The following is a 20,568-nucleotide window of genomic DNA, read 5'->3' on the forward strand; positions in this document are numbered from 1 at the left end:
TGACAGAAAGGGACCCAATAGGGGTGCAGGGTCCCCTGCAAAGGGGCAAGGACAGCACTTACTGGCTAGTGATGGAGGCATGGGTGGCTGGATGGGGTAAGCTGGCTGTGCAAACGGTTTAATGCTGGAAAATAAAGAGCATCGTTAGGGTAATGAAGCCTGTGTCACCCCAGCCCCTCGCCGAGGGGCGTCCTGCCCCCTGTACTTACTCCTGAGAGGGTCCAGGCTGTCCTGGGATAGGGCCACTCCAAAACTGGGGGAACAGCACAGGGAAAAGTCAGCAGCTTCTGAGCCACCCCGAATTCCCCGTCTCCACCCCCTCTCATTGCCACCACACCAAGGGGCTGCTAAACATCTCCCCCCATGCCTGCTAAGCAGTTCCTGCATGGGGACCCATCGTGTCCCCCCTCCCGGGTTGTCCCCATGCAGGGGTTGTCCTCACCCTGGGGGCAGCAGAGAAGACGGCCTGAGGAAGAGGAGGAGGGGGGCTGAGCTTGTTCTGTAGGACGCTGGCCGACACGATCTGCGCAGAGGACATGGAAGCCATGCTCTGCAGAGCCTTATCCTTCGACACCTGGTCCTGGGAGGGGACAACAGGGAGATGAGGGTTTACAGGGGCTCGCTGAGATCCCCCAGACCAAGTGTACCCAGATTTTGCAGAGCTCAGAGCTGCTCCTGCAGCCCAGCCAAGGGACCCAGGCATGGATGCACCCCCACTTCCCCAAAAGCACCCATTTTAATTCATGTTTTACGCTTGCAAACATCCCCTGGATAGGAGCCTCTGGGGCTGGAAGGTCTCCCTGTTCCCCCAGGAATGGGAAGGGTTTAGCTCCCCAGCAAAAGAGGGCGAAAGGCAACGGGGAATGAAAGGCAACGGGGAATGAAAGGCATCGCAAACACAAGCTCAACTTACCAAGTTCATGGCCTGTCCGCAAAAGAAAGGAAAAACAAACAAAAAAAAAGGGTTAGAGCATTGCGGGAACCTGCAGGCACCATGTAACCCCCACCCTGAGCCGCACGCCCCTCACCTGCCTCATCACCACGGCCTGATCTGGTGAGCAAACCCCCCTCAAAAGTTGGTCACTGGGAGATGCACACGGCAGGCACTGATGCTTGAGCTTAATCCAAGTAGGAATGGGACTCCAAACCCCCCACTATTTTAGGGGCTGGCTGTGGCAAGCCAGGCTTGCACCTTTGTTGGCTTTTCAATATTTTTTACAGTCTTTAATATCCTTTACAGCCTCCTCTGCAGCCCCCAAATTCTCACAACCAGGGCATGGAGAGGAAGTTCTAGCACCTGCACTTGGCTGCCCCGGGATGTCGGCACCAGCTCCCCTGAAGGCACCGCAAGAAAGACCCTGGGCACAACGTCCCTGTGTCATGTGTGTGTTTATAGAGCAGAGCAGTCATTTTTCCTTTTCCCTTTTACTCTGGAGGTCACAGCGGAGCCAAGCAGGAGCAGGGGAGCTCCGAGGTCTTGCCCCACGGCAAGGCTGCTTCTCCAGCTGCATCGCCAGGACATGTGCATGCTGGTCCCACCACACACCTTCTGTTTTCCCTCTGAACCTTCCTCGGGGATCAATCGCTTCATTTATTCGCCCCTGGGGCAGGGCAGGAGTGCGGGCATGCAGCCACAAGCCGGGCAGCCTAATACACATGTGACTGCAACTTAAAAATACATCCATTGCTCACAAAAGGGAGTTTCCACTCAAAAGACGAGCGCTGGGTGAAGGCAGAGGGCTGCCTGCACTGGGTTTTGCCTCAAAGCATGGCTGGGAAGGGATGTTCTGGGGATGGAGAGCACAGCCATGGGTGCTGGTCTTCATCCCTGGACCACTCAGGGTCACTCGGACTTCCCCTTGCCTTGCACTGTGCAGTGAGAAAATCCTATTTTATTTATTTATTTGTTTATTGTACAGAGGCTTCAGCTGTTGCTGCCCCTGCTCTCCTTCTTGAGGCTGGGACCTGGGTTCAAGCTGGACAAGTCCAGCGGTGTCTCCCAAAGCAGTTTCAGGTGCCCTCTCCTGGCTTCTCCCTGCAGGCACCCTCCTGGCACCCCAACTCAAGAGCAGCAAGGGCACTAGAGTCCCTGCTGGAGGGTTTTGGAGGGTACGGCTTGGTGTGTTCCCAGGCAGCATGAGCCAGTGCTCATGAAAGCTTTGGGGACCAAAATGCAAGCTCTGTGGTGGCCCCTGGTGCCACCCTCAGTGCTGGAGGCACGGACACAGCACCCACGATGGGGGCACAAGGAGCTGGTGATGCTTTTGGGACCGTGTGGTCTTGGTGCCTTGCAGGGAGGCTGCAGAGTTTTCTGGACCACCCCATCCTCTGCAAAGCAGCAGGTCCCTCCTGATCCTGCCCAAGGGGATACTCCCAGGGGTGACAATGCAGGGATTAACCCTGGAGCATCCTGGATTGCACAGCCCACTCGGGAGCTGGCTGTCTCCAGTGGACAGTTGTATAGTGGGGAACGCTCTGTCCCCCACCTTGCACCATGGGGGTCCAACTCGAGCAGGGCTTGGTCCTTCAGCGATGCCCCCAGTCCTGTCCACGCGCCCCACCCCATCATTACCCTCCCCACCACTGCCACGAAGCTCGGTGGGAGCAGTTACGGAAGGGTTAGTTGGGCTCCAGTTAGGAGGAAGGAAGGAAGGAAAGAAAGAAAAGCCAATCAGAGAAAAGAGGATGATCCAGTTTTTCCTCCCTCGGCTCCCTTGGCCCCTGGAACCACGGGATGCTCTGGCGCTGCTGTGCCCCATCCCCAGCAGCACGGCCCCATCCAGACCCACTGCCACCCACATTCCTGAGGGGCCACTTAGGCCGTACTCAGATGTTGGTGCATCACAAGCTACCAGGCTGACAGCCTGCAGGGACCCCCAGGACCCCCCCTGTTTCTGCCTACATCCCACCAGCACCCATCACGAGTGGGGCCAGGTCTCAGGTCTAGGGGGTAGCCTTTGCACCCCTTGCTTGAATCTCACTTTGCCTCGATGGCTGCTTGGGGAGGGGGGTCATTCCCCGTCCTGGAACCCTCAAGTATCACCAGAAGTGGGTTTAAACCCTTATTTCCCCACAGCGGAGTCCTCGTCTGGGCAAAAGGAGGGGATTTGCTACCCAAATTCACCCTCCCTGGGGAGAGGGAGAGCTCTGGTGTCCCCACCCAGCCTTTGAGCTGGACCTCCTTTTCGCTTGCACTTCTTTCTGGGCATCCCATGATGATGCTACTAAAAACCATTCGGTCCCAGGAGCCAACGGAGGAGGGAAGAAAAATAAAATCACCAAAAAGAGAGAGGTGTAAGAGAAAGCAAGCGGCACACCGCAGAGCCGAGTGTGTTAGTCGTCAGCGAGCGGGGGGCCAAGGCGGGACGCGTACCTTCAGCTTGGACTGAATCTCACGAGATTTCCGTCGGGCAAGAACCTGCAAGTGGCTAGAGACCTGCAGAGAGAGAGCAGAAGGAGAGGGGGAACAGCAGAGCCGTCAACCAGAGGAAAGGAGGAAGAAGAAGAGGGGCTGCCCATGCTCACAGAGACACCGCCGCGGACACCTGGGCAAGGGCGCCAACGTACCTTGATGCCAACCTGGTACTCCCGCACCTTCTTCCGAGCTAGAACCTGTATGTGGCTGGACACCTAGCGCCCGCCACGCCGTTCAGAAAGGAAAACACAGAGAGCGTGAAGATATGGTTCCCGCTGTGAGGTGGGATGCTGTCCCCAGGGAAGGGAGCGTGGAGAGAGGGGGAGTGCATGGGGCTGCCAGGGTGGTGCTCCTGATGACGCTGAGGGTCCTATGCCTGCTGCGAGCTAGAAGGAAGAAAATTGTGGGGGGATCTTGGTGCTGCACTGATTGAGGCTGGTTTGTGCCCCTCAGGTTGGGGTGAAGCTCCTTGTGGTGAAGCTGCTAGAGCTGGGGGCTCTGCATTTACCATCCATCCCCAACATAAGAAGGACATGGAACTGTTGGAACATTTCCAGAGGAGTCCACAAAGATGATGTGAGGGCTGAAGCACCTCTGCTACGAGGACAGGCTGAAAGAGTGGGAGTTGTTCAGCCTGGAGAAGAGAAGGCTGCGGGGAGAGACCTTAGAGCAGCTTCCCGTGCTGAAAGGGGCTCCAGGAATGCTGGGGAGGGGCTTTTTACAAGGACATGTGGTGACTGGACGAGGGGGAATGGCTTTAAATTGAAGGGGAGAAGACTTAAGACTAGACAGGAAGAAATTCTCCATGATGGGGGGGAGAGGGGCACTGGAACAAGGAAGCGGTGGCTGCCCCATCCCTGGAGGGGTTCAAGGCCAGGTTGGATGGGGCTTGGAGCAACCTGATGCAGTGGGAGGTGTCCCTGCCCAGGGCAGTGGGTGGCACTGGATGGGCTTTAAGGTCCCTTCCAACCCAAACCATTCCATGATCCTACGATCTCTTGGAGTTTCTCAGTTTTCCTGGCCCCTGCGAGAACAAAGAGCTGCTGTGTGCACAGCGCTGAGGGTTTGGGTTCCCCTGGGTTCCCCAAGCTTAGGGCTGCGGCACGACCACTGCTCCCAAGGGACATGCTGGAGGGACCAGCTCATTCCCCACGGGCTCCTGCTGATTTTGTAGGTGGGAAAGGTGCGAAGAGGGGTTTTTTTGTGTGTGTCCAGATCCTTATAAGAGCAGGATCCAAAGAAATAGGGCTGATGTCCAGGCAGAAAAGGTGCAGAGTGGCTTGGGTGCTGGCCCCAAGCCCCAGCAGGGTGGGGGGCTCTGCACCCACTGGCACCGGGGCGGATTTCGCTGAGCTCCTTCTCACACCAGCACCAGGCAGTCCAAGCTCCACCAGGGGAGGTTCAGGCTGAACATTAGGAAAAAATTTTTCATGGAAAGGGTCATTGGGCAGTGGCAGAGGCTGCCCAGGGAGGTGGTTGAGTCACCTTTCCTGGAGGGGTTTAAGGGATGGGTGGATGAGGTGCTGAGGGACATGGTTTAGTGTTTGATAGGAATGGTTGGACTCGATGATCCGGTGGGTCTCTTCCAACCTGGTGATTCTATGATAAGAAGGGATCCCAGGCTGTCCAGGACACAATGGCACAGAGGGGACAACGCCACATGCACTCTGTGCCTTTTCCAAGTCCCCCTGGACCATCACTTTCACCCAGCGCCGTATCCTTCCCCCTGTGGAGGTGGGGCAGGGGATCCTGTTGGGGCTTAAAGCCAGAATAAAGCACCACTCAGCACTGGTCGCTCTCCCTCCAGCATCAGTTCTGGAGGGACGTCCCCTCTAGTACCTGGGGACCTGCAGCCTAGAGAAAAGGAGGCTGAGGGGAGACCTCATCACTGTCTACAACTGCTTGAAAGGAGGTTGTAGCAAGATGTGTGTTGGACTCTTCCCCCAGTGGATAGGACAAAGGACGAGAGGGAACGGCCTTAAGTTACGCTGGGGCAAGTTCAGACTGGACATCAGGAAAAACTTCTTCACTGAAAGGGTTTTCAGGCACTGGCAGAGGCTGCGCAGGGAGGTGGCAGAGTTGCCACACATGCAGATGTTTAAAAAATGGGTACATGAGGTGCTCAGGGAGATGGTTTAGTAGTGGACAGGTATGATTAGGCTCGATGATCTCAAAAGTCTTTTCCAACCTGGTGATTCTATGATTCTATGATCTGGCACAAGCAGCATAAAGCCCAGCAAGGGGCAGAGGTGGGAACGGTCTCCCGATCCAGGTGGAGCAGGAATGAGATGCGCACAGACACACGGCTTGGATAGAGATTTTGAGGGCTACTGCCCCCACATCCCAAATTTCAGGGTGCCCTCAGCTAAGGCTGGGACAGCCCAAAGGTGTTTGCGCTCGCAGACAAAGCTCCTCGCAGAGGACAACATCCTCGCTGATAACTCCAAGAGGGGACACATAGGATGGGTGACGCAGCCAGACACCCGCTGCCCCCCAGGCTTACCTGGCACCCCCTCCCACTCCAAATAAAAAGCAGAGCGGTGGCCTCACCTGCTTCCTCGTCCGTGTCTTCCCCGTCCGCAGCTTGATGTACCGGGCTATCAGTTCGTTCCGACCTGCCGGCAGAGCCAAGGGGTCAGTGATGTGGAGATGGGGGCATCAGCCCCAAAAGGCACCTCCAGCCCCCACCCCATGATGATGCTGGGCCTTAATGAGGCTGGACCTTAATAAGGCTGGGCCTTAATGAGGCTGGGCCTTAATGAGAGGGAAGCACTGCCAGGAGATGGCGCTGCCATTTCGGCTGAGGGGACACCAAGGTGGCCCAAGGCGACATGGAGGTGGCCCAAGGGGACACAGGGGTGGGCTGGCCAGCAGGACCCACCTTGTGGCTACCAACCCCCCAGCTTTAGCAGCTCCTGTACATGGGGGTTGGCAGCCACCAGGGCCTCGTGGTGCCCCCAAACATGCATCCCCTCCAAAGTCATCCCAGCTGGAGCACTTTTTGGGGAGCCCATCAACCCCCAGCCCTTCCCATAGAGCTCCTGGGGTGCCCCCCTGGCACCCCGCTTCCCGTTTGCAAGCCGCACTGGCCTTTCCACCAGTATTTCCTAACGTCCCGGGTCTAATTCGAAGCAGAAGTTGCTTTTGCGCCACATTTTAGGGGCCAGCTGTGGCCAATCTACGTTCAAACGTCAGAGCAGCTGGGAGCTTTCTTCTCCCATCCCAGTTCCATCCCCCCTCCCCGCCACCGCGCCCCCCGCACATGGGGGCGGCCAGGCACGCCAGATTTATTTTAATGGACCAGATGGTCGCGGTTGGAACTTGTCGAAATGCCCTTGGAGAGGGTTTTGGCTTTAAAAAAAAAAAAAACCCCTTTAGAAAAAAAATAAATAAATAAAATACAACCACCCCAAGTGGCCCCCTCCCAGCCCTGGAGCAACTGGAGTGGGGGGGGACGCATGGGGACAGACAGAGCCAGGTGCTGTGGGAATGGCTGGAGGACCCTGGAGCTGGTGAGTGGGAAGCTGGGTTGGGTGGGGGTCCTGGGAATGGGGGTACCCATCGTGTGGGCAGTGAGGCACCCCCCAAAGCGCTGTGTGGCACCCCAAAACGCTGACACCCCCCCCAGCACTGATATCCCCTTCCACAGCACTGAGCGGCATCGCCAAAGCTCTGAGTGCACCCCCAAAACACTGATCAGCACCCTCAAAACACCGAGCAGCACCCCCAAAACACTCAGTGCACTCCCAAAGCAATGAGTGGCACCCCCGAAAGCAATGAGTGACGCTCCGTTGAGTGCACCCCAAAACACTGAGCAGCACCCCCAAAGCACTGAGTGCACCCCCAAAGCACTGAGAGGCACCCCCAAAGCTCTGAGAGGTGCCCACAAAGTGCTGTGTGGCACCCCTAAAACGCTGACACCCCCCCCCAGCGCTGACATCCCCTTCCACAGCACTGAGCGGCATCGCCAAAGCTCTAAGTGCACCCCCAAAACACTGAGCAGCACCCCCAAAACACTCAGTGCACTCCCAAAGCAATGACTGGCACCCCCGAAAGCACTGAGTGACGCTCCGTTGAGTGCACCCCAAAACACTGAGCAGCTCCCAAAGCATTGAGTGCACCCCCAAAGCACTGAGAGGCACCCCCAAAGCTCTGAGAGGTACCCACAAAGTGCTGTGTGGCACCCCTAAAACGCTGACACCCCCCCCCAGCGCTGACATCCCCTTCCACAGCACTGAGCGGCATCGCCAAAGCTCTAAGTGCACCCCCAAAACACTGAGCAGCACCCCCAAAACACTCAGTGCACTCCCAAAGCAATGAGTGGCACCCCCGAAAGCAATGAGTGACGCTCCGTTGAGTGCACCCCAAAACACTGAGCAGCTCCCAAAGCATTGAGTGCACCCCCAAAGCACTGAGAGGCACCCCCAAAGCTCTGAGAGGTACCCACAAAGTGCTGTGTGGCACCCCTAAAACGCTGACACCCCCCCCCAGCGCTGACATCCCCTTCCACAGCACTGAGCGGCATCGCCAAAGCTCTAAGTGCACCCCCAAAACACTGAGCAGCACCCCCAAAACACTCAGTGCACTCCCAAAGCAATGAGTGGCACCCCCGAAAGCAATGAGTGACGCTCCGTTGAGTGCACCCCAAAACACTGAGCAGCACCCCCAAAGCACTGAGTGCACCCCCAAAGCACTGATCAGCTCCCAAAGCATTGAGTGCACCCCCAAAGCACTGAGAGGCACCCCCAAAGCTCTGAGAGGCACCCCCAAAGCTCTGAGAGGTGCCCACAAAGTGCTGTGTGGCACCCCTAAAACGCTGACACCCCGCCCCCAGCGCTGACATCCCCTTCCACAGCACTGAGCGGCATCGCCAAAGCTCTAAGTGCACCCCCAAAACACTGAGCAGCACCCCCAAAACACTCAGTGCACTCCCAAAGCAATGAGTGGCACCCCCGAAAGCAATGAGTGACGCTCCGTTGAGTGCACCCCAAAACACTGAGCAGCACCCCCAAAGCACTGAGTGCACCCCCAAAGCACTGATCAGCTCCCAAAGCATTGAGTGCACCCCCAAAGCACTGAGAGGCACCCCCAAAACACTGAGTGCACCCCCAAAGCACTGATCAGCTCCCAAAGCATTGAGTGCACCCCCAAAGCACTGAGAGGCACCCCCAAAACACTGAGTGCACCCACAAAGCGATGAGTGGCACCCCTGAAAGCACTGAGTGACACCCCGTTGAGTGCACCCCTTAAACACTGAGCAGCACCCCCAAAGCACTGAGTGCACCCCCAAAGTTCTGAGAGGTACGCACAAAGTGCTGTATGGCACCCCCAAAACGCTGACATCCCCCCGAGCGCTGACATCCCCCTCCACAGCACTGAGCGACATCCCCAAAGCTCTGAGTGCACCCCCAAAGCACTGAGCAGCACCCCCAAAACACTGAGTGCATCCACAAAGCGATGAGTGGCACCCCCCAAAGCACTGAGTGACACCCTGCTGAGTGCACCCTCAAAACACTGAGCAGCACTCCCAAAACACTGAGTGCACACCCAAAGCAATGAGTAGCTTCAAAAGCACTGAGCAGCACCCCTAAAGCACTGCGAGGCACCCCCAAAGCACCGAGCAGCACCCTCAAAACACTCAGTGCACCCCCAAAACCCTGAGTGCATCCCTAGAACACTGAGCAGCACTCCCAAAGCACTGAGGGCACCCTTGAAGCAGTGAGTGGCACCCCAAAAGCTCTGAGTGCACCCTCAAAGGACGGAGTATCACCCCCAAAGAGGTGAGCAGCACCCCCAAAGTACTGACATCCCCAAAGCACTTAGCGGCACCCCCCGAAGAACTGAGCACAGCCCCCTCAGAGTACTGAGTGCATCCCTAAAGCACTGAGTGGCACCCACAAAACATGAGCAGCACCCACAAAGCACTGACACCCCCCCAAACACAGATCAGCACCCCCAAAGCACCATATGGCACCCCTAAAGCACTGAGCAGCACCCCTAAAGCACTGGTGGCACCCCTAAAGCACCACGTGGCACCCCTAAAGCACCAAGCGGCACCCCCAAAACACTGAGCAGCATGCCTAAAGCACCACGTGGCCCCCCTAAAGCACCAAGCGGCACCCCCAAAGCACCAAGTGACACCTCTAAAGCACTGAGTGGCACCCCTAAAGCACTGAGTGGCACCCCTAAAGCACCACATGGCACCCCTAAACCACCAAGTGGCACCCCCAAAGCACCAAGTGGCACCCCTAAACCACCAAGTGGCACCCCCAAAGCACTGAGCGGCACCCCCAAAGCACCAAGTGGCACCCCCAAAGCACTGAGCGGCACCCCTAAAGCACTGAGCGGCACCCCCAAAGCACTGAGCAGTACCCCCAAAGCACTGAGCGGCACCCCTAAACCACCAAGTGGCACCCCCAAAGCACTGAGCGGCACCCCTAAACCACCAAGTGGCACCCCCAAAGCACTGAGCGGTACCCCCAAAGCACCAAGTGGCACCCCCAAAGCACTGAGCGGCACCCCTAAAGCACCAAGTGGCACCCCCAAAGCACCAAGTGGCACCCCCAAAGCACCAAGCGCAGCTCCCATCCCTTCTGCCACCCCAGCCTGCACAAAGGCCAGGTCACCAAGGGTGTCCCTGAAACCCAGGTGAGCTGATGGTCACAGAGGGCGCTGCCAAGGGGTGCAAGCAGAGGGGACCCCGGTGCTGAGCCCGGCGTGGGGTGATGCCTTCACCGACTACCCCTTTACACACCCCACTCCTGAGTGCCAGCCTCTCCCTCCCCACTCCCAGCCCCTGGGAAGTAAATATGGGGAATAAATATGGGAAATAAATGTGGAGAATAAATGCAGGCACCTTCACGCCAGCCCAGTGGGGCAATGCCAGCCCAGCACCCAGCACCAAGCACCTTCGGCACCCATCCTGCCTCCCACCACATCCCGGTCACTGCCCCAGCTGCACCCTCGCAGCCTCCCCGTGCCCCGTCCCTGTCCCTCGTGATTCACCCAGGCCCGTGCCATTCCCTCCAAGCGGGCACGTCCTCCTCCAAATTACCACATTCCCCAAATTCCTCTGCCCTGACACCACCACGTGAACCAGTTGGACGGGCTGGGTTAAAAATAACCCGGAGTGAGAGCGGGGGCCAACAGGGGCCAACGTGCCCGTCACGGCCCCCCAGCTCCCACCTGCTCCACTGTCCCCTGCTCTTCACTGGGACGGTGGGGACAGCCTGGCCCAGGTTGCCCAAAGAAGCAGTGGTTGCTCCATCCCTGGAGGGGTTCAAGGCCAGGTTGGATGGAGCTTGGAGCCCCTGATCCAGTGGGAGGTGTCCCTGCCCATGGCAGGGTTGGAGCTGGATGGGTTTGAGATCTCTTCCAACCCAAACCATTCCAGGATTCTGTGATCCCTAGCATCAGCGGGGTAGGGGGTGGCATGGCCATGGGCATTCCATGGGACAATCCCGAAAGAGGGGTGATGGTGGAGAGCGTTAGCCACCTTTACGCTGGATGCTGGCATCGTCTGTGCCACCAGTGCCCTTGGGGGTCCCGGGAAGCTCAGCACCACCAGCCGGGGGTCCCGGTGGGGAGGTGGTGGAGAGGTTGGGGGTGGATGAAAGGCAGCTGGTGGGGGCTGCTGCCTCTTTAAGCAGCTGCCAGATGTCTCAGAAAGGCTGGAAAAACCGGTCGGGGCTCGGCGTGCAGGGCCAGGCTCCCGGCGGCACTTCAGCTATTCCGGGAGAAATCCAAAAAATGCACCCGCTTGGGAAACCCTGAGCTCCCCCCTGGCCGCAAACTCGCCCTGGGTTGGGAGCCCTGGCGAGTGGGGTGGCACAGGGAGCCAGCTCGGGATGGGGACAGTGACACGGTGCTTGTCACAAAGCCTTGGCCCCTTGGCCACTCTCTGCCAGCAGCGGGTGACCCATCACGGGTGACGGCGATGGCAGCAGCCCAGGCGGGTGTGTTTTGGAGCCTAGGGATGGAAGCACCGATCCAGGTCCCTCTGTCACCGTGGGGTGATGGCAACACGGCAACTTGTCCCTGGCTCTGAGGTCACCGGCCCTGGGGTGACACCTTGGGAGGTGGAGAGGAGGAGGGGAGCAGTTGCTACCCCAGCAGGGATGGGGACACTGTGGCACCTTCCACTGCTCTTTGCTGTCACCACAATGCGCCAGTATCACCTCCCTGCATCACCCATCCTCGTCCTCTTCCTCCTCACTGCAGGGAGCCACCGAGACAGAGATGATAGAATCACCACCACCAGGTTGGAAAAGTCCCATCGGATCATCGAGTCCAACCAGATGTTTCAAGAGACACCAGGAAACAGGATGAGACCCCCCTAAACTCACTGCACCAGCGAGGCTGACCAGTCCTGCTCCTTGGGAGGTGGAGAGGAGGAGGGATCAGCCCCTACCCCAGCAGGGATGGGGACACCACGGCACCTTCCACAACTCTTTATTGTCACCATGCACCAGTACCACCTCCTGCCTCCGCCCTCATCTTCTTCCTCCCTGTTGCCGAGAGCCACCAAGACACAGATGTTCTGAGCGACACCGGGAACCAGGCTGAGACCCCCGAAACTCACTGCATCAGTGGGACCAACCAGCCCTGCTGCTACCAACAAAGCCTCCAAAATCCCAGCTGGGTGCTGGTGGCTTGGGGCACGTGCGTGGCCCTCCCCAAGGTGCTCCAGGTCTGGTTGGGGAAGGTTTGGGGAGCGATGCAGAGGTGCAGGGGAGCGGGAGGGTTGGCCCTGTGCTCCCGCACCCGCTCCCTGCCTGACGGCTTCACCAAACCAGTTGGTCCGGCAGGGCCGAGAGAGGGAGGGAGAGCCAGCGCAGAGGGAGGGGACGTGGGTCACTGCCACCTCCCTGGCTCTGCGATGCACGCGGGGAAGTCGGTTTGGGTTTGGGGGGTGCTCAAGGGAGATGTCTCGGTGAGAGTCTGGGGCAGGAGGTTCTGCTTTCCCCGCTGGTCACCCCATCCTGGCACCTTGCTCGCCGCCTCCATCTGGTCCCCATCACCCACCGTACATCTTGGGAGGGGATGTGGGTCGCTGCCACCTCCCTGGCTCTGCGATGCACCCACAGAAGCTGTTGTGGGGTTGGGGGGTGCTCAAGGGCGATGCCACACTGTGGGTTTTGGGGCAGAAGGTTTTGCTTCACCCCTGGTTTCCCCTCCCGGTGCCCTGCTCGCCGCCTCCATCCAGCCCCCATCACTCACCGTACATCTTGCCCTCATCCGAGAGGATGATTTTCCGCCGGCCACAGGGAGGGTAGATCGCCAGCGCCTCCTGGAAGCTCTGCTCGATGTCCGGACTCCACACGCCCTCGGCATCATTGTCCAGACTCTTGTCCATGCCGTCCTGGCCATCTTCTCGCCCCTCCCCGGGGCTGCCGCTGGCGTTCCAGCTGTTGGACGCTATGGTGCTGGTTGCTCTGGGCTCCGACCCCGAGCCCCCACGGACACACGACAACCTGTTGGGACACAAGGGAAACCTGTTGACACAGCGAGACCCTCGCCAGGGCACTGGGGCTGCGGTGACAGCATCGCCCCAGGACTGTCCCCAGTGCTGGCCCAGCCCCACGCGCTCAGGGCTGGGAGCAGCATCCCGGGGGGTGGTGTTTGAGACATAACCAGGCTTTCCTTGGGGGCAGAGCTGTGATTCCCACAAGCACCCCCAAATCCACGCTGCCAGTGACCACCCAGGTCCGCCTGAATAAAGTTTGGGAAGGAAAGAGCCCAGATGCTGCATTTAGTGTTTGATCGGAATGGTTGGACTCGATGATCCGGTGGGTCTTTATCAACCTGGTCATTCTATGATTCTATAATTCTATGATTATCCATTATCAAGGAGCTCCATTGTCCAAGGAACTCAAGCGCCCACATGTGACACCTCAAGATGGGTTGACACCAATCCTACAGCCCCAAAACCACCCTCAGCCCCTACAGTCCCGGCTCCACCATGCCTGGCCGCGGCAGAGCCGGGATACGGAGACGTTGGGCGGCTCTAGCCAGACCCTGCTAATGGGAACCAGGTGGCCGAAGTCCTCCAGCTTCGGAGAGTCCCCCTGCCCCAGGGATGCTCCACCAGGGTGCTCCCCAGCTGGTGGGAGACTTCAACCATCGTCCTCCTCCTCCTCCCTTTGCCGGGCTCCCAACACAGAGTTTTGCAACAACATGTTTGGCGGCAGCTGCCGGCGGTGGGAGCGGAGAGGTGTCTCCTGCGCCGTTGCGTTTCCCGGACGGACTGGGAGTGTACAAAGGTCTCCAGCGCAGACATCTCCTTTTAAAGGAACTGCAGCAGCCCGCTGGCTCAAGCGTGCTGCGAGGCCTTGGTTGGTTGGTTGGGTTTTTTTTTTTTCCCTTTTATAAAAAAAGAAACTTCCCCCCCTCCGCCCCCCATCTCCCTCTCCCTCGTCGTGATGTGATGTCAGCCCCTCTGGTCCCCCCGCCCCTGCCCGCCGTCCCCCCCACCCGTCGCTCCCCCTCTTGCCGAGCGCTGTGGCCAAATAAGGAGAACTGGATTGTAGGATCGAGCCAGCCGGCCAAGGGAGGGATGGCGGCTGCGGTGTCGGACAGGCTTACGGGCCTTCAAGTCTCGTAGCACCTCACAGCCCGCATCCCCCAGCGCCCCGAGTCCCACGACACCTCGAGTCCCGCGGCATCCCCAGTCCAATGCACCCCAAGTCCCATGGAATCCCGGCTGCGGGTGCTCCACGGCGCTATCCCTGGGAGGGATACGGTGTCCAAACCGAGGAGGGGGTTGGCGATGGGAAGGTGGGGGGACGCTGGGACGAGGTGCTAGGTAGGAACAGCGAGAATAGCACGTGGGGACCCCCCTTGCTCCATCCCAGCGTGGTCCTACAATGGGATGTGTCTCAGCTGGATGCTGAGCCCCGGCAGCCCAAGACCTCCAGACATGGGGAACCAGGGACCTTCCAGCTGCACCACAGCAGCCTGAAGACCCCTGCAGCCCCCAGAGTCCTGAGGTCCTGTGGCCAGGACCCCACGGCAGCCCAAGACCCCTCAGCTGCACTGTGGCAGCCCAGGAGCCCCCAGCCTCAAAATCACCCTGGGATTCTAAAGCTCTGGGCCAGCCTAGGACCCCACGGGGCTGCTGCCAGTTCACCCCAAGAGGGTAAAATCCCAAAAGCTGATGCTGGGGGGGTGGCTTTGCCAAGACCCCCTGCCCACCCCAGCTGATGGGTTCTTTTGGAGCCAAGGGTGAGGCTATAGGACCAAGAACAAAGCTATAGGGCCAAGGACAAAGCTATAGGGCCAAGGACAAAGCTATAGGGCCAAGGACAAAGCTATAGGTCTGAAAGCAAATCCATAGGGCACATAAGCCCCATCTTTCACCAGGAGCTCCCCAGAATCCCTGGAATCCCCAGCTCCCTCCCACCCCACTGCCCCCCCAGCAGGGAAACCCCAGCTCTCTCGGGGAAGCTGGGAGAAAAGGGAGGGTGATGCTAGGGCCCCAGCCAAGGTGTGAGGAAGCAGCTCCTCCTCCTCCTCCTCCTCCACTGAACCTGCTTTTGGCCAAGCTGAGACATTGGATTTCCTGGAGGGAGGGTGCAAGGCACCGCGCTGACGCAAGGCACGGCCGAACACCGCGCTCCACCCAGCCCTTACAAAACACCAACAACACAAGCAATTAGGAAACCGGCACGGCTGGACAGCCTGTGGACGGACTGCCGGACAGACCTGCTCCAGGCAGGGAGGGGACCCAACCTGCTGGAAAACGTCACCCGCTCCTACCTCCCAGCTGCTCCTTGGGGATGGGGGAAGAAACCCTCTCCCATGGCACAGGCATCTCCACGGGACCCCAGGAGCACTGGTCTGTGGCGGGGATGCTCACCTTAGAATCACAGAATCATAGAATCACCAGGTTGGAAAAGACCCATCAGATCATCGAGTCCAACCATTCCCATCAATCACTAACCCATGTCCCTCAGCACCTCGTCCACCTGTCCCTTAAACCCCTCCAGGGAAGGGGACTCAACCACCTCCCTGGGCAGCCTCTGCCAGGGACCAATCACCCTTTTCGTGAAATATTTTTTCCTAATGTCCAGCCTGAACCTCCCCTGGTGGAGCTTGAGGCCATTCCTGTCCTGTCCCCTGTCACTTGGGAGAAGAGCCCAGCTCCCTCCTCTCCACAACCTCCTCTCAGCGAGTTGGAGAGAGCAATGAGGTCTCCCCTCAGCCTCCTCTTCTCCAGGCTAAACTTGAGCATCCCCTTCCATGGGGACGCTCACCTTCCATGGGGATGCTCACCTTCTATGCACAGGGATGCTCGCAGACACCCATGCCAGGAGGAAACCCCCTCACCCAGCTCCCCCACCCCTCTGCACTCAGCCTTTGTGGGGTGCCACACTCCACTCCAAGGTTTTAAAGGGTGCTGGAGTGGGGGTACCCCCTCGCAAGGCCCCGCAGTGGGTGCAGGACGGGTGCCTGCTAGTGGGCAGGGAGGGATGCCACACAGGACAGCCCTTATCTCCCTGAGAAGCCAAGGCTGCGCCAGGAGACACGGACGGCGTTCCCACGGGCACACAAAGCTTGGCCCCAGCACTGGGGGGGGGCGGGTGCGAGGGAAAGCCGGGGCTCACGCAGGGCTGCAGGCAGCTGCCTGCTTGGCAAGAGCTGCTTGGGGCTGGAGAGCGTGGAGAAGCAAAGAGAAGCCTCTTCGAAGCCTGCATAAGTAAAGATGAAGAGGGCAAAGTGGGAAGGCTGCTTAGGAGATGGGTGTCTTCTGGTGGGTGGGGGGAAGGAAGTGTTTTGGAGGCAGTGGCTGTGGTCGGAGTGGTGCAGTGGGCACCCCGCTGCGGGCAGCGTGGGTGCCGGGGTCAGGAGCAGGGCACTGCTGGGACCAGCACGACCAGCTGGGGTAGGAATTGGGATAGAGGTGTGCAGGGCAGTGCTGGAGAGAGGCCTCGGGGCTGGGAGCTCCATCACTGCTCAAAGACAAGGGCTGTGGGGCCACAACGTGGGCAGCACCCTGTCCCCATCCCCGTCCCACGCCACCGAGCTGGGGGGAACAGGGCGTTCCTCTTCCCCAGCCCCAAAAGCGTTGTCTCATCTCACGCACCACCAGACACATCCCCAGCAGCCCCTGCATCGCCCCAAAACCCTGTCCCAGGGCGCACAACAAAAAAAAACAGGGTTAGCCCAAAGCAGAGGGGCGATGCCCCAGTGCCTGCCCAGCTGAGCACCCCTCCTTGTGCCTTGGCCGGTGTCAGAGCAGAAGGACAGATGCCTCCTGACGTGCTCCTTGCTGGCCGTGGCCACTCATGCCCTTGCGGCTGGTCCTGTGGCCAGCAGAGGTGTCACCCCTCCCGCACTGCCACTCTCTTGCCTGTTGCAAAGACGGGGGGTTGGCTGTTGCCACAGCATCCCCCCAGCTGCCAGGGATGCAGGCAACACCCTCTAAGCAGCACGTCCCCCCATCCAGGGGGACAAAGCGTGGGGCAGAGCAGCCCCAAGGTCCCCTCCTTACCTGGGGCTCCCCTAACCCACAGCAAGGCAGCACCAGGACCCCAAAGGATAATCCCCCGCGACGCTGGGGACACCGCAGGGTCGTGGGGGAGCAAACCCTGCAAGGGGGGCATCCAGCTGGATCCCTGCCCCATCCCACCTTCCCATGTGGGGGGCCTGGGGTGATCCAGCCCTCCTCCCTCCCCCCCTGCACCCGGACCCCACGGCAAAAGTATAAAAGTTCACCGACAAGCCCAGGCAGGCGGAACAGCGCAGTGCTCAGCTTCACAGAGGCACAGGCAAAGCGCCACCGCCCTCACCAGCAGGACCACCGTCCCCCCATCCCCATGATCATAGAATCATAGGATCATAGAATCACCAGGTTGGAAGAGACCCACTGGATCATCAAGTCCAACCATTCCTATCAAACACTAAACCATGATCCCATCCTCCCTGGTGCTGAGGAAGGGCTGGATTGGGAGAGGGGCTGGGAAACCACTCTGGCCCCACTGCAGGGATGCCAAGAGGGGCTGCTCTGTCACACAGCAGGTTCTGCAACCCCCAAATGAGTGAACCCCAAAGCTGAGGCTCCCGAGCATCCCAGCGCCTCCTCACACCCCTCTGGCACCTCAGGGTTCTGCAAAAATGCGTTTGAGGGTCCAACAGCAGGTATCAATTTGTAGGCGAGCAGAGGCCTTCGTTAACGTGCTCTTCATTTTGGGCAGGGGTCATTTATGTGCTCCTTGTTTCTAGTCGGGGGGTAGCGTCCCTGCTGCCACCACTGCCCACCCCATAGATAACACAGCCACGAACGGGGCTGCAAGAAACTCTACCCACACCACAGACACACCAGCGGCTCTGCAGAGCCCCTCGGAGGAAACTCTTGGGTCTCCTGAGGGACCCCAGCAAGGCCACATCAAGGAAGATGCCGTCCCATCCACCAACAACCGCAGCACCGTGTTCAGAGCCCCGATGGTCTCTTGGCCAGGCACAACCCTACAGCACTTGTCCTGCAATAGTGAAGTGGCTTTCACAGGAGGCTACCCCTGGCAGCTCATCTGGAGACCCTCAGGGAACACCTTGCCCCATGCCCTTCTCCAAACTCTATCCCAATCCTGCAAGGAACATCATCCAGGTTGGAACGTGACCATCCAAGGGACAACCAGCACCCATTGGGGCCGGCAGCGGTGGCTGAGCGAGACTCAGCTCAGCTGGGAGGGCGGTGGAAAGAGGTTTGTTTACATTGTGCTCCTGTTCCAAACAGCTCTCGGGCTCCGGTGAGGGATTCCCCGCCTGGAGAAGGGAAGGGTGGCCGTCCCGCTCCCTGCCAGCCAAGTCTGCACCTCAAAACAAACTGGTCAACTCCTCCCCGAAGGGACCCTGGCACAGGCTGGGGACCCAGGCAGCATCAGAGCCCCCCATGCTCCGGGTTGGCTCCCTGCGAGACAGCCGGACTAATTTCCTCCCCTCTATCGCTTCCTGTCCCTTCCGGCTTGGCGGGCGGCTCAGGAAGCAATCGGAGCGGGGAAACCACAGGAGGCCACGTGGCAGCATCCCACCAGGGTCCATGGTGCTGCCAGGGCCACCCGGGGCACGTGTCCCCTGGCTCCAGCCCGACCTGCGTCCCCCCAATGCCCAGCGAAGCCCAGCAAGGACACAGCTGGTCCAGTGGCACGAGGCTGAGATGCTCACACCTCTCATCCCAAAGTGCTGTGGGCGAACAACGGGGAGACTCGAGGGTTTTCTCCCCCCAAAAATTGGGGCAGGGAGGAGGGAGGGGATCAGGCAAACCCTAGGGCACAGCCCGAGATGCTCCCTCCTAATGGCAGAACCCTGAGCATGCAAACCAACCCTTCCATCTCCACCTCTTCCAAGGCAGCAGAGCTGGGTTTCGGCTGCTGGAGAACCTGAGCTGGTTTTGCTCAACCCTCCAGGTCCAAGACCTGAGGGCAGGGGACAGACGGACACCGTAACCCGGCTTCCCTCCCTGGCCCAATTACGGCCGCCCTGCCCAGCCAGGACGGGGCGTTTCACCCAGCAGCGCATAAATAAAGAGCTTTTGCAGCATTAATTGCTCTCTGTGTTATGAAATAAGCTGGATGGAAACAACAGGGTTGGAGGAGTCACTTGCTGGGGACGGGCCACTGCCGTCTTGTGACACCCCAACATCGGTGGCCTGGGTCACGGCCAGTGCCAGGCACGGCACCCGCTGGCCAATGCTGAATTTCCTTTGCTCCTGCACCAAAATACACCTATTCTGGGATGTCTCCCACTGAACAGCCCCTGTAGATGAGCTCAGGGCAGCCACTGTGTCCTGATTCCCTGGGGAGGTTCAGGCTGGACATTAGGAAAAAAATTTTCATGGAAAGGGTCATTGGGCACTGGCAGAGGCTGCCCAGGGAGGGGGTTGATTCACCTTCCTTGGAGGGTTTAAGGCACGGATGGACGAGGTGCTGAGGGACATGGTTTAGTGATTGATGGGAATGGTTGGACTCGATGATCCGGAGGGTCTTTTCCAACCTGGTGATTCTATGATAGGAGTTTCAGGTGCTGCTGACCCCGTTTTATGCCAGCGCAGCAGGGCCAGGGCAAGCATCTTCCGGGGGACGCCGGCTGCCAGGCAAGGAGGAGGAGGAGGAGGAGGAAGGCTGCAATGCATTTCACACCCACCCCCGGCTGCCTCCACCCCCGCGAAACCCAACCCTGCCCGGGGAGCAGCTGCGCCCGCTGCCCGCGCCGCGGCACCCGCTGGATCCCAGAGCCAACCCCACCGCGCTCCCTGGCTGAGACACCCAGCAGGGGGACGGGGTGCGAGAGCTGATCCCCGCCCCGGGCACCCGAGGTGGCACAGCCAGGCTTTACCGCCCCGGCTGAGCCACAGAGACGTCGCTGGCTGCCAGAGGCTGGAGCAAAACGTGACAGGGACATGTCACTTGGTCACCTCTGGGACGAGGCACGATTCCCTGCCCTCCTGCGAGGAGTTCACGGAGCTCGGTGCAGTCACCAGGCTGAGATCCTGCATTTAATGCGCCGCCCCACAAAAACCACATCAGTGATTTATTCCCAGAAAGGGCTATTTTGGTTTAGCACCACTTTGCTGTATCCTATCACCCAAGGCCAGCAAACCCTCGTGCACTGGGGTGTCCGTGGCCGAGCATTTCTCTCTCCCAGCACCTCTCGCTCTCACCCAAGCCAAGAGCTGGAAATGGGCACAGCGACTCCAGCTCCCGCAGATTGAAAAATTGCTCTGGAACCTTCGGGGAGGAAAGTTGCTAAAAATACACGGAAGGCGGTATTCTTGGTAAAAGAAGGAGCTCCAGGAAGAAGCGTGGCCCAAGGGCGCTGGAGAGCTTGGCATGGGACGCTGGTGCCTAAATATTGGAGCCGGACCCTGACTCTCTGCGCTGCGATGCCACCTGGGCAAGGGTGTAAGCAGGGCACAGTGGCCACTCCACATGACAGACAGAGCCCAAACGCTTGCTGTGGATAAGCACAATGAGCACGTTGGTGAGCATCAAGGGAGCCCTGAGAGCACCAAGAGCACCAAGGCATCGAGAGAGCCTGATTTGTCCACCAAGCATGCCAGCAAGAAGCCAGGCAGGGAGAAAGCAGAGTCTTGCACTTGGTCTCCTGGATGATAAAGCACCCAAATCTTCCCGCTAATTAAAAACCTGGCGCTTACT

The 20,568-nt window shown here is 59.2% G+C and overlaps 1 protein-coding gene across 3 annotated transcripts in view; it reads right to left on the reverse strand.

The window, feature by feature from the left end:
• Positions 1-20,568, reverse strand: part of TEAD3 (TEA domain transcription factor 3) — a 31,660-nt gene that overhangs the window by 6,058 nt on the left and 5,034 nt on the right. The window contains exons 2-9 of one of the 3 annotated variants that reach the window (XM_069875961.1): positions 12,635-12,888; positions 5,966-6,030; positions 3,568-3,630; positions 3,374-3,436; positions 914-925; positions 443-580; positions 210-253; positions 63-124 (exon numbers count right to left, since the gene is read on the reverse strand). In XM_069875961.1, coding sequence (XP_069732062.1) covers positions 63-124; positions 210-253; positions 443-580; positions 914-925; positions 3,374-3,436; positions 3,568-3,630; positions 5,966-6,030; positions 12,635-12,770 — 583 coding nt within the window. In that variant the 5' untranslated portion in view covers positions 12,771-12,888. Of the gene's footprint in view, positions 1-62; positions 125-209; positions 254-442; positions 581-913; positions 926-3,373; positions 3,437-3,567; positions 3,631-5,965; positions 6,031-12,634; positions 12,932-20,568 lie in introns of those variants that run through there. The other 2 variants (XM_069875959.1, XM_069875960.1) reach the window with 2 other exon arrangements.

This window comes from Phaenicophaeus curvirostris, chromosome 24 (genome assembly GCF_032191515.1).
Source record: "Phaenicophaeus curvirostris isolate KB17595 chromosome 24, BPBGC_Pcur_1.0, whole genome shotgun sequence".
Taxonomy (NCBI): domain Eukaryota; kingdom Metazoa; phylum Chordata; class Aves; order Cuculiformes; family Cuculidae; genus Phaenicophaeus; species Phaenicophaeus curvirostris.